Genomic DNA, 14,731 nt, shown 5'->3' on the forward strand with positions numbered 1-14,731 from the left:
TAGGGACGCGGGTGGCGCTGTGGTCTAAACCACTGAGCCTCGGGGACTTGCCGATTGGAAGGTCGGCAGTTCAAATCCGTGCAACGGGGTGAGCTCCCATTGATCTGTCCCAGCTCCTGCCAACCTAGCAGTTCAAAAGCAAACTAGTGCAAGAAGATAAATAGATACTGCTGTGGCAAGAAGGTAAACGGTGTTTCCGTGCGCTCTGGTTTCTGTCACTGTGTCCCGTTGCGCCAGAAGCAGTTTAGTCATGCTGGTCACATGACCTGGAAAGCTGTCTGTGGACCAACGCCTGCTACCTCAGCCTGAAAGTGAGATGAGTTGCTTTTGACTGGACTTAACCATCCAGCGATCCTTTACCTTTAGCTTACCTTTACCTATACTCAGAATATAACCACTGAAATAAATGAATTTAACGTTACTCGTGTCCATTGATTTCAGTGGTTGTGCTCTGGGTATGACTTAGTCTGAAGCAACTCACAGATTCCAGCTGCAGCTACAAGTTGCTTGCCTTTATGGAGACACTGATTTGCATGGGCCATTGCTGTGAGGCCCTGGTTCCAAAAGTTCTCCTTGCAAAAGAGTCCAGTGGGTGGTGAGTAATCTCTTTAGCAAAGGAAACATACTTGACTATTCTGTTAATGACTCCTTCTGACAGCCTGTTTACTGAGCATCCTGATTTGCTTGCATAAAGCATATGTGAAGGTTAGGCTAGTCTTTCCAAGCACACATCCCAACTGGTTTGTAGAGGGTTTAGATGACAAGGAGTATTCATCCCAGTTTGTTTGTGGGTTGTTAATACATCTTCTGATTAATCATTTGTTCATCTGAAAGTTTTCAATACATTTTACAGCCACTTTCCTAAATGGGTTATTTTATAATGGATTTTTTGGGCTAGGACAATTGTTTAACCCACTTTCATTGTACAAAACTAAATATCTGAGATGTGCATTTATCCTGCCTGCAAAACAGTGACAGTATCCTAAAACAATCTCTGGTTTGGCCCTTTTATGATCTAGAATTGTAGAGGTGTGGGGTTTTTTTGGGGGGGGGCTGTTAGGACTCACAACCCCAATCCTATAAAACTATGAACCTAAGTAAAAATACCCATACCAAGTATCAAACCTCAGCTAAACCAGTATGTAAATTTTATGCATCAAAAACTGTACTGTAGCTCCCTACATGGGAAACCTCAGTGGAGGCAGTTCACATTGTCTGCTGCAAGTCATAAAATGCTGGGTAACTGAGTGGTGTCCATGAATGTGTCAAGTGGTCTTTTGCAATGGCAAACAAGAAATGAGTCTGACACATGGGACTTTGCCAGTTCTGTAGGTCAGATGTGTGGCTTACTCTTCTGACAAAATGTATTTTTTGGTTATTTGTCTACAGTTCCCAAAATGACTTCAGAAACATCCCTGAGGAATTAGCAATAATCACATCATACTTTCCATGGGTTGATTATTTACACAGGAATGCCTAGTCTTGCCCTCAGATGTTGGGGAGCAGTTTGGTGCGGGCGGCGGCAGCGGACCACCACATGTCCTTCTCGTGGGGACACCCCAAGTACGAGGCATAGTGACATCTTAGTCTATCATTTCAAAAGACTATTGTTGCACACCACCCCAATCTCCGAGCGATCCAAGAACCAAGAGTTCTTGGATCCAAGAGTTTTATGCACTTACCAGAGGTCTATGTTTCCTTTTGGAAATGAGGCACAGCAAAGACTATGGTGTCCTTGTGATATACTGTATGGTTTATTTACACAAAAGAGGTTTAAAGACTGTCTCGTGGCAAATCCAGAAAAAGTAGCATAAACACGACAAGTGGGAAACACTGGCCTGTGAGCTCTCCAATTGAGGAACAACCTTTACCAAAAGGGTCATGGCCTTTGAATACACTCAAAATCAGGACGCAAGGGAGAAACGTGCTAAGAGGAAGGCACGCTTGGCAAATCCAACTCCCATCCGGAAACCAATGTCCCCACTGTGGAAGGACATGTGGATCCAGAATTGGCCTCCACAGTCACTTACGGACTCACTGTTAAGGCCGTGTTCATGGAAGACAACCTTACTTTGCTACGAGTGATTGCCAAAGAAGAAGAAGAAGAAGGTGGTGGGGCTTGCAGCACTGATACCCCAAAAGGGTCTTGCTGCTCCCATAGCTGCAACCTTGGATTCCAACAGAAATCAAACGTGTGGCTCTGAGCCTCTTCTCAGTTTGCTGACTGCAACATCACTGCCAAAATCCCATCAACTCTAAAATTCCGATCTTGTCTTCAAACTAACTCGGAGCTGAGGGAGGGGCCTGAGCCAATTTCCATCTACCACGGAGTCCCCTCTCTGGCTTTCCTGATAGCCCATTACCTTCCCTATGTTTTTGGCTAATGGCTGATCTCCCAGGTCATTTCCTGCGCACAGGAAGTTGGTATGGCCTGTATTTTAACGCTTTGCCAAATCCGGTGTCTGGCAGCCAACTTTAACACTCCAGGCATCGATTAAGTTCTAACACCTACCAGTCCCAGGTATTTAGGGGAATCTGGAACCCACAACTCATAACATTACTTTAGGAACATTTGTTGGCAACATGTTTGGCATGTGTGTGTATGTGAGAGAGAGGGGGGGATTATGATAAAGTATTGCAGCCGATTCCACTTGATTGTTGAAGCTTTGGCAAGCCCTAACAACCAGCTGATCCTTGACGCTTGCAGAGACCCCTGTGCTGCACTTTGAAGCTGATAGTTGGGGCTTCAAAGTGCCTTTCAAAGGGTTCCAAGGGTGCAACCTCCTTTTTGCCCCAGCAGTGACGTTACACATCCAATAGGGCAGAGTGGCGGTTCCGCACCTTTTCTGTATACTATAGCATAGTATTGGATAGAAATTTGAAGCCAGAGTTCCTGGGGCATGGAATTTTGCTCTGTTAAGAGGGGACTCTCCTGCTGGAGGAATGGGGTCGTGGGGAGGCTTGTTCTTACCAATTCCTCTTTCCTCCCCTGCAGTTCACGTGCTTCTCTGGCCAAACTTCTGGAACAGAGTTGGCAGTGGTGGCTGCAGGAGAAAAGGGGCACTGGCAAAATTGGCAAACCCTCCCCTCCCCTCCCTCCCTCCCAGTGGTGCTATCAAGGCAGGACTTCAGGACAGAAATCAAAACTCATTTTAGGGGGGGGGAACAGACTTAGGATACAAATGTGATAGGAGCAGGGAAGCAGAAAAATCTGGAGTTTGTGGTAGATTTTGTTATTGTTGTTAAATCACTTCTAGGGCCTGAGAACCTCAAATTGATTTTTGGTTGGAATTTTTTAATAGGGTTCAGCTGAAATGAGTTCAGCTGAAGTCTGAGCCAGATTCCATTGTCTAGTTATTGTGTGCCTGGGAAGCGGGAAGCTGATCTTGGCGTCCTAAGGAAGGAGCATCAGAAGTATGATGTTCCCACATTGGCCTCTGGAAAAATCTTGTGCCTTTAGCAAGAATCTGTGTGCTTTCTGTCCACCAGAGGGCACTTCACTTTGTTTCAAATGTGCCATTGGCACCTTTACAATTGACAACTGTGCCAGGAATAACACAGCCCTCCAAGTTGGTCTCCCCAGGCAATCAGTGCACAGTGTGAAAATGCACAATCTGTCAATCATTTGTTGAAGGGGACTTGAAGCATCTTCCCGTAATTTCTTCTATTTTGGTTATGTTTTCCCGGCAGCCAAACTGCAAATGGAATCCTTCCCTCCAGCAAACATAGAATCCTAAGAATAGGGAGGCATAAGACCCATGGAGTTTGTTCACAAATAAGTGCACAAACAGCCTTAGTCAATCCATAAACCATTCCATTAGAAATCCAAAGCCATTGATTGGCTGCTTCAGATTTTTAATGGGATGAATTAAGTCCCTGACTTTTCATAGAGATTTGAACTCTTCATGGCCTGAAACTCAACATAAGTTGAACATTACTTGTAGATTCTGGGAAATGTTAATTAGTGTCATGGTTTTCAAATCCTGATAAGCACACCCTCCCCCCCCCCCAATTCTTTTGGACTTCATCAGACATTTAGAGAGCAATTTTCTACATCGCTACTGATCAAAGCTGCCATGTTCCGGTGCCAAATCTCCCCTCATGTCCTTGTACTGAAAATATTTGTATTGCCCAAATTCTATTCTGCTGTTTGAGATGGCTGTGAGAACAGAGAGGCTTGGTTTGTATTTTTAAACAGTGAGAAAAAAACTTGGCTGACATAGTAATGAGATGTTGTGCTTCATTTGAAGGTGGAGAGCTTACGTTTTCCTCCCCCCTACGCATGGGTCCTGTAGCTCCCCAAGTGCCATCTTTTGCGTTACGGTTAAATGCACAGAAATTCTCTCCAATTTTGACTACATCCCTGGTGTAGTCAATAACCAGGGATGGTAGAAGCTGTCGTACATCATCTGGAAAGCCACAGGTTTCCCACTCTTGCTTTAATGGGGAGAACCCAAATTTTCCAATTTTAATCATGGAAATCATGTTTGTGACTTCCATAGCTGCTAAATCTATCTATATCTATCTATCTATCTATCTATCTATCTATCTATCTATCTATCTATCTATCTATCTATCATCTATCTATCTATCTATCTATCCATCCATCCACCCACACACATACCCTTTTGACAGGGAATCTGTCATGTATATGACACGTTTGTTTGCAGGTATGTTAAATCCATACCTGTTCCAATGCTCCTGCAAGATGTCCCACCTCTCAATGTTTAAGACAGTCTGATCCTGCATGTTTCTTTAGAAATGTGATTGGCTGGGCTCTCATTCCTAACCCAGGACCCATCCCCAGACCCTGTCCCATGTGTCATCATTTTTTAAAGTTTCAGTTGTTGCGGGGACCCTGCACACCAGCTAATAGTTTCTAACTGCTGGCCACATTGAGGGTGTTTTTTTATTCTTTAAAGAAAGATGGGGTGAAAATGTCACACACAAAAAAAGTGTCCCAGGAAACCAAGTTAAAGAGAAGGCAGGAAAGATGGGGGCCAAGACAACCTTTCCCTGTTATTCTTTAGTAACGTATGGGGGATATATGTAACAGACAAAGGCAGCGAAACTTCCAAGCTCTTAGTATTGGAAGCAAAGGCAGTGCTCTCTTCACACGGAGAAGGACAGTTCCAGTTTCTCATTTTTCCAGTCTTAAATTATACATATTTTTGCATCCCTTTGTGATATTTCCCCTTAAGAATCCTCCACCCGCATTTCTCCTAATATGAATATTTGCATGCAATTTTCCCTAATGTAATCTCTTTTTTTGCAATTTCCCCCAATAAAACATGTTTTTGTATGCTATATTCACTAATCTGTGCATTTCTGTGCACACTTTACCCTAGTATATGCAGTATTGTGCACATTGCTTGGCTGGAGAACTGCCCTGCAAAATTCAGAGAATGCGAATTTTGAAAGATGGCAGTGTTTTGGTTTCTGTATTGTTCCATAAAGTGTGAATTATGTAAGCCCTGAACTGAATCGAACCCCATTCCCACAGAACACTGACACTCTTTGAAAAACGACAAAGCCCCTTGGATGGTGGGAGGAAATGCAGCTGTTTGCTTTTCCAGAAGAGGAGGCAGATTCACAAGAAGACTTAGCCCAATCCAAGTCTTACTCTCCCATTTCCCCAGTGTACAGGGATGAGAGCAGGGCTGACCAGAGCATCCACAGTTTCCATGTCACATGTGTCAATTAGCCCCACCCCCTGGGAACTACTTGTAGCTATGCACACCAAGGTTCCATCCTTGCCGATGTTTGTGCTCTAAGTGTAGACACCAGGGAGCTGGGACTACGTAGTTTGCACCTGCGACATCAGAGGTGTGGCTACTCAAAGCATTCAGAGCAAAATTTCTTGTGTTTATAGAAATGCCCAGTGCAGGCTACAGAAAAAAAATACACATGCATTTAGAGTAGCAGGTTGCATTTTATATGTCAGTGGGCAAGAGAAGGCAGCAAACAGTTCCATAATCCATCTCTTCTCACCATCAGTCTTTCAGCTTGTTGGATAGGTCACCCTCTGGTTTTTTTTTAAATGATTTATTGCATTCTGATCCATATCCATGCGAGTTGTTTCAGCAGCCAATGTTCTTAAAGCCTGTTGCACCAGGATTGCTGAAGATTCCACACAGATACTTGGCTCGGTCTTTGGGGCCTGCTGCTCTTCTATCAACCTGGAAAGGTTGGTGATCGTTTTCTGTGGAATTTCATCTAACCCAAAGGAGCTGTAATGATGGGCTGGGGTGCAGAGTGTCCTTCTGACTACCTCCGTTTTTCATATAAGGGCTTTCCATTATCATTTGAACATCCATCTCAATAGTATTCACATTTGACCATCAACTCCTTTTGAAAGTTTGCAGAAATATGTCTTCTGCTGAATCAGACCATTGGCCTCTCTAGCTCAGTAGGGTCTGCACTGACTGGCAGCAGCTCTCTAGGATTTTAGACCCTCAGCTTTACACAGAGATGCTGGAGACTGAAAATGGGATCTTCAGCATTCAAAGCTAATGCTCTACCACCAAGCTAAGGCCCTACATAGACCTCTCTGGTTCTCTTACCCTTTCTGGAGATGTCTTTGTACTGGGCAGATAGAAAGACAGGGACCTGGCCTTCTTCCATATGCTTGGTTGTGCTTGGCACAAATGAGCAAAATGTGGGCAGTAGAAAACTGGAAAGATTATCCTGCTGGACTGTGCACTGACCTGGTAAGGCCTGACTATCCTACCCCTACTTGAATCCATCCCCTGCCTTGCTGAGTTCAAATCTGCTCTGGGACAAGTATGAGCAATGGAAGGATGGAAAGCCGATTTTCTCATTGCCTGGAAGAACATGGCCTCATTCCCACCTTCACTCCAAACAAGAAGAGCCAAGGGAGACCCTTCTTCAGGTAGCCAAGGAATAGCCTCAGGGATCAGATCCCTGAAATTGCCTATTTTCCATTTTGGAAAAAACAACAACAGCATTTTGGAGCAGGCACACTGACTCCTCTAGCTCACAAACATGGGACTTTCCAAAAGTCCAGCCTGAAGTTTTGCATTGGGCTTCCTGGAAGCTAGCATTCTCCTGTCCCTTTTTCCTAGCTTGCACTCAGTTTTGCATTCCTCCACCAAAAAAAGACAGTAGCCAAAGTGAATTACGCAGATATTTTCCAAATCATTTCACTTTGATCAAAGAAACCACAAGAGAAAAATCTGTGCATATGGCTGAGCATAGATTTTTGAACTGTGATAAAAAAAAATGTTCATACCACGATTGTTTCAATTTCAGCATTTCTCGCTCTCAACCCCACACCATTTTTGTGTACTCAGCACAGCTGATGATCTATGTACAAAAACCTGCAGCTTGGTGCAGATTGCATTCTCGGAATCTACTGAAGAAAGAAATCTACCGAGAAAGAAAGCACCAGTCATCATTCTTTCCTAGTCAAGGTCCCTGGGCTTCGTTCAACAAGCCCATTTTGGGGATATTGGATAGCTTCTCAAAAACAATCTCAAACTTTAAGAATCAAGTAGAGAAACCAGCGAGATGTTCCGTATGGAGAGCAGGTCAAAATTGTTACAACCATTATTTGCTAAGAATTATTTGGCTCAGCTCTTATCAGCCACCACAGTGATTTTACTGATAAGAAAAAATGGGGCAGGTTGTGGGTGGTAGAAGGATCTAAGGAAGCTGATGTTTGCTATGCCAACACAGCTCTCAAGTGCTACTCTCAAACCTCATTGAACAAGCCATGGCAAGCCACCAACTAGCATCCTGTTGCAGGCAAGTAACAAATAACTCATTTGCAGATTATTTCTCAAGTTATAAAAAGAATTCTGGTAAGCTTTGCTATCCGAGACCCAACCTCTCCAACCCATTTGAGCTTCGGTGGATTTCTTTTAGTCAGTTCTGCAAACCATCTGGCAAAGGGTTAGTATGATTTTCTTGTACTCCTTTCGGAAATTGTGATTCAGGGCTCCATAAATCACAGCGTTTAAGCAGCTGTTAAAGTACGCCATGAAGTAGCTGCCCGTGAAGAGCCATTTAGGGATGGAAGGTTCCAGAGCTGGCTTCAGAGCCACGACAAAGCCAATCAAGTTCAGCGGCGCCCAACAGATGGCGAAAAGCACAAAGACCATAAACATGGTGAGGAAGTTCCGGAAGTCGTGCGGCTTCATTTTGGGCCGGGCGTCGGGCTTGACTCGCCGACGCACCTGGAGCACCAAGGCCCAGATCCTCAGGTAGCAGAAGCTGACGATGGCGATGGGCAGGAAGAAATGGACCACCACCACCGCAATGGTGTAAAGGGAGCTGACGGACTGGGCAAAAGTGCAAGAGTACACCCGGGGGTCGTACCTGAGGGAGTCCACAAAGAGGTTTGGCATGATGGCCAGCAAGGTGAGGGCCCAAACGACCCCCACGTAGCCCAGTGTGTTGCCGAGGGAGAAGACCTTGTCGTACTTCAGGCTGTGGCAAATGTAGCAGTAGCGGTTCAGGGCGATGCCGGTGATGTTGAAGATGGAGCCGATGACACTCATCCCCATCAGGAACCCGCTGACCTGACAGTGGAGGTAGCCCATGACCCACTCGTCGTGGAAAATGGCGATCAGGGCCAGTGGGTAGGGGTACAGAGCCACCAGCAAGTCTGCAAAAGCCAGGCTGACCACAAAGGCATTCCCTAGAATTCAAAAGTTGAACAGTTAAAGGCCTTTGAAAAGTAACCATTGTAATAATAATAATAATAATAATAATAATAATAATAATAATAATAATAATAATAATAGTCCAGTAGCACATAGACCAACTAAGTTTGTTCTGGTATAAGCTTTCGTGTGCATGCACACGGAAGCTTATACCAGAACAAACTTACTTGGTCTATAAGGTGCTACTGGACAATTTTTTATTATATTTATTTTGACTACATCAGACCGACATGGCTACCTACCTGAATCTAGAATCATTGTTAATAAATAATTAGCAATGTCCCCTTTTAATTAAAAACTACCGGTGCTTGCATACTTGTACCCTTAAGCTTCTTGTCTATATCTGAAATAGAGTTGAACTTTGGAAGCTGAACGGAATCCGTTCCATAAGTCCATTCAACTTCCAAAATGTTTGAAAACCAAAGCACGGCTTCTGATTGGCTGCAGGAAGCTCCTGCAGTCGATTGGAAGCCGTGTTGGAGGTATCACTTCCAAAAGAACGTTCGAAAACCAGAACACTCACTTCCGGGTTTCGATCGTTCGGGAGCCGATTTGTTCGGGAGCCAAGGCGTTTGAGATCCAAGGTATGACTGTAGTTTGTGTTTTCATTCCGCTGCAGAAAAAGGGTCTAAATTTCATGACAGCAGGAGTCATGCCAGAACAGAGCTGGCTCCTAGGATTGCAGAGTTGGAAGATACCACAAGGGTCATCTAGTCCAACCCCCTGCAATGCAGGAATATTTTGCCTAATGTTGGGCTCGAACCCACGACCCTGAGATTAAGAGTCTCATGCTCTACAGACTGAGCTATACCAGAGGCTAAACAGCCCACCCACTCAGTAAAAAATGGCCCGCTTTCACCTGTGTCCTTGTCACTCAGCACAAAAACAAGAGGAATACATTTGTGCACTTGATGTTCTGGAATTTTATTTATAATAATATTTTTTTATTTATATCCCACCCATCTGGCTGGGTTTCCCCAGCCACTCTGGGTGGCTCCCAACAGAATATTAAAAACAGAATAAAACATCAAACATTAAAAACTTCCCTAAACAGGTTTGCGTTTTATTTTAATTACAGGCTAAATGAAATAGCCCTTAATCAAAATGTTTTAGATGATGTATACTTGAGTTTCTGCCATTTCACAACTTAATTTTAATACAGTACTGAGATCATGGGCCTCTGGTATACGGTAAGCGGAAAGTGAAACAGACGTGTGGTCACTCATGCTAATAGTTGTGAGCTCCTGGTTCTGTTTCACTATTGTTTATGGCTAGAAAGCCCCTGCTGTTTAATTGACCCAAGGACAGAGAGGGTGTATTTATTATTCCAGATATGGATCTCAGCAGTAACCCCAGATCTTATAATTCTGTGTGTTTCCCACCACCCCTTGTCTACAAAGCATTTATAAGAAGTGTGTCATTATTTTTGCTACTTTATAATAGAAACACTGCAAGCACACAAGCTGTTTGCAGTGTCTACAGATGGACAAAACCAGCAAGAGAGCCCTACATGTTTATCCCCAAACAGCAGTGCAGCTGCTGTTTGCTGAAGCTGCTCACAGCAAAATTTCAATAGAAATTTCAATAGGCTGTTTGTTCCAGACACCCTGGGTCAGGCACAAGCAATACTTAAGCAGAGAATGCAAGTGGACACGGCAGAGCCAGCCATATCCTCAGGCTTAAAAGCTTCAGCTGAGTTTTCTACTTGAAGATAACATGCAATGAATTCAAACTACTTGTGCAGAAGTGTGCTTGAGATATTATTGCTCAACGGGGTTTTTGTGTAAGCACAAAAAGGACAGCCATTCCGAGCCAGGTGGTGAAACCAGTGGCCGTCCCATTTTATCCGGTTCAGCCTTCTCCAAACTGGTGACCTCTAGATGTTTTGGATTTGCAACAGCCCCATTCAGAATAGTCAGTGATCGGGGATGATGGGAGTTGTAGTCCACAACATCTGAGGAGGGGGGAAGGGACACAGGCTGGTCTGTTATGCTGCATTTGTTGTTGTTTAGTCATTTAGTCGTGTCCGACTCTTCGTGACCCCATGAACCAGAGCATGCCAGGCACTCCTGTCTTCCACTGCCTCCCGCAGTTTGGTCAAACTCCTGTATATCAGACAACAGCTACATAGGTGAAGCTGCCCAGAAATTATCAAGTCATCTATGGCTTGTAGCCAGAGGTGGAGCAAGGTGGGTGAGGTCCACGCCAGGTGTCATCTCTGAGGGGGGGGGGGTGAAATTGCCGCAGGTGGCACCCCCCCCATGATGCTCCCTGCTGCTGCCGCTAGCTCCACCTCTGCCCGTCCCTATGGGCACCGCGTGGCGCGCTCTGTCCCTAGCCCCTATGGGTGCCGCGCTGTGCAGCGCACAACGCCCCAGGTGCCCGAAAGGCTTCCTCCGCCACTTCTCGTAGCTTATCTCCTTAAATTCCTTCAGTGCTTGCTTCATGCATCACTGAGTCCACCATGCCCCACACCCACAAATTCAGTATTATGGGAATTCTGTCAACCTCCCTTCCCATTGAGGTCGGACAGGGCCCCTTTCTGTTGAACTTATAGCACCTACTAAGGTCTTTTAAAAATTCCAGCAGACATGTTCATTGAAGTCTGGTTTTATAGTTTTAATCTTTTCTGTACAGTCATACCTCGGTTTAAGTACGCTTCGGTTTGAGTACGTTCAGTTTAAGTACTCCGCGGACCTGTCTGGAACGGATTAATCCACTTTCCATTGCTTTCAATGGGAAAGTTCGCTTCAGTTTAAGTACTCCGCGGACCCATCTGGAACGGATTACTTTCAATGGGAAAGTTCGCTTCAGGTTAAGTACGCTTCAGGTTAAGTACAGACTTCCGGAACCAACTGTGTACTCAGGGCCGTCTTGAGCAGATCGCGCGCCCTGGTGCTGAGGGGCGGAGATCGCTCCGCCGCCCGCCCCACCCTCGCAGGGCGCAATTGGTTTCTCCTTGCCAGGCCGGCGCCCAGCTTGCCACCCCCGCGCCATGGTGCACTGCGCCACCGGTGGTCTACGAAGAGCCAGCCCTGTGTGTACTTAAACCGAGGTACCACTGTATTGTATCCCTTGTATGCTGCTTAGAGATGCATGCACTTAAGCAGTATATACATTATTGAATAAAATTAAATTATGAAAAGCTGTACTAAAACACCCTGCACTTTCCCCACCTTCATGTAGCTGATTCTGAGTCTCTGTGTTTTGGAGATCACTTTGAAGGCAACTTCAGATAATTTTGAATCAGGGACAGGGAAGCCTATGGGCAAGTATTGTTGGATACCCCCAGCCAGGATCAGAGCTGTGTTTCCCATATGGGTTAGTGGTGCATCGCACCAGGGCGCTGGCCTCTCAGGGGTGCCCCAGCAAGTGGGGGAGCTGTGCGGCTTTGCCGGCAGCCTCCCCTTTCCCTGCACAACTGCCAGCTGCACCCTGTCAACCATATGTTTGCTTGCCTCCCAAGCCTCCGCGGAAGGAGAGCGATCCCTGGAGAGGCTTAGGATGGAAGCTGTGCCCTGCCAATTATATGGCTGGCGGGCATGCAGCTTCCCTCCCAAGCCTCTGCGGGGATCGCTCTCCCGCAATGGCATGGGGGAAGAGTTGTGCACCCCCCATGGCTGGCAGTGCGCACTTCGGCCCCCTATCCATGGTAATTTGGGGGCGCTGAGCGGATATTTGCACCCCAGTGCCACATCTGCTAAAGACGGCCCTGGGCAGGATGGCCAACTGGAGAGCCACAGGGTCCCAACCCCTGATTTACAAGTTGTGTTGTCTAGAAAGCAGGACATCTTTCAGAAAATGAAGTGTCCTCAAAGGTGTCTCAGATTAAAAGAATGCCACCTTTCTGAATCAGCCCAAAGTCTGATGGTTTAAAACGGTATGAGGGTGTTAAAAATATCTTTCCAAAGCAAATCTCTCTAGTCTTCAAAAGAGAGAATTGCTATTCAGAATTCTTTAATATCCAGGGCACTTTCAAACCATCTAGCTATTTTTGGTTGAGATTCAATCACGCACCAGCTAATTCAGGCTGCACAATTAAAGTTGATTTTACGCTATTGCACCGGTGGACACACTCTCCTAAAAGATTGGATTGGGGCTGTGTGTGTTTTGCAATAAGGAAAGTTGCAGGGGAAATGTGCTGGAACATGTGGCTAACACACTTGTTTGGATGCCTGGGCGAAGCCAGGATTTTTGTTAGGGGGGAGGCAGCCAAAGTGGTTCAGCTTTTTTGGGGAGATTGCCCCCCCCCTCCCAAGTTGTTGAGCTTTTGGGGGGAAATATACCCACCCAAGAGAGGACGTTAACGGGGGCAGGCTTCTCAAGGGGAGGGGAGGGCAGAACCTCGGTTAATCGAGTTCTTTCATTGCTTTTCAATAATTTTTGTGGATCTAGGGTTACGTCCATGTTTGGATACAAGTCATCTAATGTCCCAGAAAACATTGTTCAATAAACATGCCATCTGCACCCTAGAAAGGGAGTTTGTTCAGAAAGCAGGTGCCCTTGAATGAACCCAAGGTGGCATCCTGCACTTCTTCTGACCAAGGAGGGTCCCGCTCAGACAGCAAATATCTGCATGCCTAAATAAAACAAACAAATGTCAGCACTGGGCTTCTTCTGCATTTCATCATATATTGTGCCTCTCCAGAATCTAATTTGGTGCTACAAGAAAATTTATCTAGGAGATCCTGCTGGGCAGACACAGCATGATATTCTGATTCTGCTGGAGCGAAGACTCTCAGCAGTTCCTCAGAATGGGGGTGGAGAACGGGAACTTGGAACAAGGAGGGCAGTTATGGTAGCATCTGAGGCTGAGCAAGAGCGGTGCAGGATGCTGTCTCTGGGGACAGGTGTCCTTTGGCCAGCAATGCCATTACCTGCTTTCCTCAGCTTCTTGTTCTTGTACACGGACAGGATCACCAGCAGGTTGCCCAGAATGTCCACGGCGATGGTGACAATGAGGACGACAGCGAGGAGGGCCACTACCCAAACGGGATAGAGACCCGCCTCTTCCCTTTCCAGCTGGGAAGACTGGTTCTTCCGCGGCAGCCACCCTTCCTCGTCCATCCTCGCTTATCGGGGGTTGGGGTGCGGGGCGCCCACCACCTCCGATTTCCGGGCGGGGGGTGGTTATCGTGCAGGGCAATCGAGGGCGACCCCCAGCTTGAGAGGAGGAAGCTCATCGCACGGGGATCGAGGGAAACCCTTCCCAGGCTCCTGCCAAAGCCGGGCGCGAAGGCAGCGCCCAGCCACGCTGCATGGCCTCTTTGGAAACCCGCGCAGCAAACGCTAAGGCCGGAGGAGAGCGTTGCGCGCCGCCTTGCAGAAGTTTTGCAGAGAAGTTGCTCGCGGCGGGGAGAGACGCATGGCCTGGACTCCTCCTCCTCCTCGCCTCGTGGTAAATCCTGGGGACTCGGAGGGAGCCTCGCCACGCCACAACTGCTATGGCCACACTGAACCAGTTCAGTTAAGGGCGCGCTCACGCGCGGGAAGGACCGACCATCTGCTCTGCCCTGCCTGATGCGGAAGGTCTCGGGTTCAATCCCCAGCGTGCCCAAGTAGGGGCGTGATTATCCACGAAGAGGCGTCGAGCCGCCTCTCGGCGCAAAGATTCAGCTGCATGGGACGGAAGCTCTGACTGCAGAAGGCAGCTTCCGAGGTTCCCGCGGCTCTGTTTCTCCCCCAAAGCTTGTCTGTTCATGCACGCGCCTTGCCACCGCCGACCAACTCGCCTCGTAGGAATCTGCTCCCATTCATACTCGCGACCCGCTCCTCTCTCTTTCTTGCGCGCTGCCGGTCGCCCTGGCAAGGCTGGAGGGGGCGCAGGCTGGAGGGACAAAGTTCTCTGGAGATGCGAGAAAGGCGCCGGCGAGACGAAGTTGCCAACTCTTTGCCCTCTTACTTTGAGAACCTCCCCATCAATTCTTTCTCTCTCCTCCCTCCAGAACAGCCCCGGGTCTGGCCCGAGGGGGCTACGATTCGGGGGTCTCTTTCCTACCCTCCTCTCGGCTCTGGATGCGTCGGAGGCAATGATGGACTGCAAC

At 46.9% G+C, this 14,731-nt stretch overlaps 1 protein-coding gene across 1 annotated transcript; it reads right to left on the reverse strand.

The window, feature by feature from the left end:
* Positions 1–5,852: 5,852 nt before the first annotated feature.
* On the reverse strand, positions 5,853–14,093 carry LOC118080441 (melatonin receptor type 1A). The gene is made up of 2 exons (XM_035105700.3): positions 13,565–14,093; positions 5,853–8,662 (listed from the first exon to the last, which is right to left on the reverse strand). Exons 1-2 carry the CDS (start codon positions 13,752–13,754, stop codon positions 7,884–7,886), a joined length of 969 nt encoding a protein of 322 aa, XP_034961591.1. The 5' UTR covers positions 13,755–14,093; the 3' UTR covers positions 5,853–7,883.
* Positions 14,094–14,731: the final 638 nt, after the last annotated feature.

The sequence above is a fragment of the Zootoca vivipara genome, chromosome 2 (genome assembly GCF_965207765.1).
Source record: "Zootoca vivipara chromosome 2, rZooViv2.hap1.1, whole genome shotgun sequence".
Taxonomy (NCBI): domain Eukaryota; kingdom Metazoa; phylum Chordata; class Lepidosauria; order Squamata; family Lacertidae; genus Zootoca; species Zootoca vivipara.

Excerpts from the sequence above, each read along its gene's own strand:
- LOC118080441 (XM_035105700.3), bottom strand. The coding sequence starts at position 13,754 with ATGGACGAGGAAGGGTGGCTGCCGCGGAAGAACCAGTCTTCCCAGCTG. Across the intron at positions 8,663-13,564 it reads CAAGAAGCTGAGGAAAGCAG|GGAATGCCTTTGTGGTCAGC; the intron begins GTAATGGCATTG and ends TTTGAATTCTAG.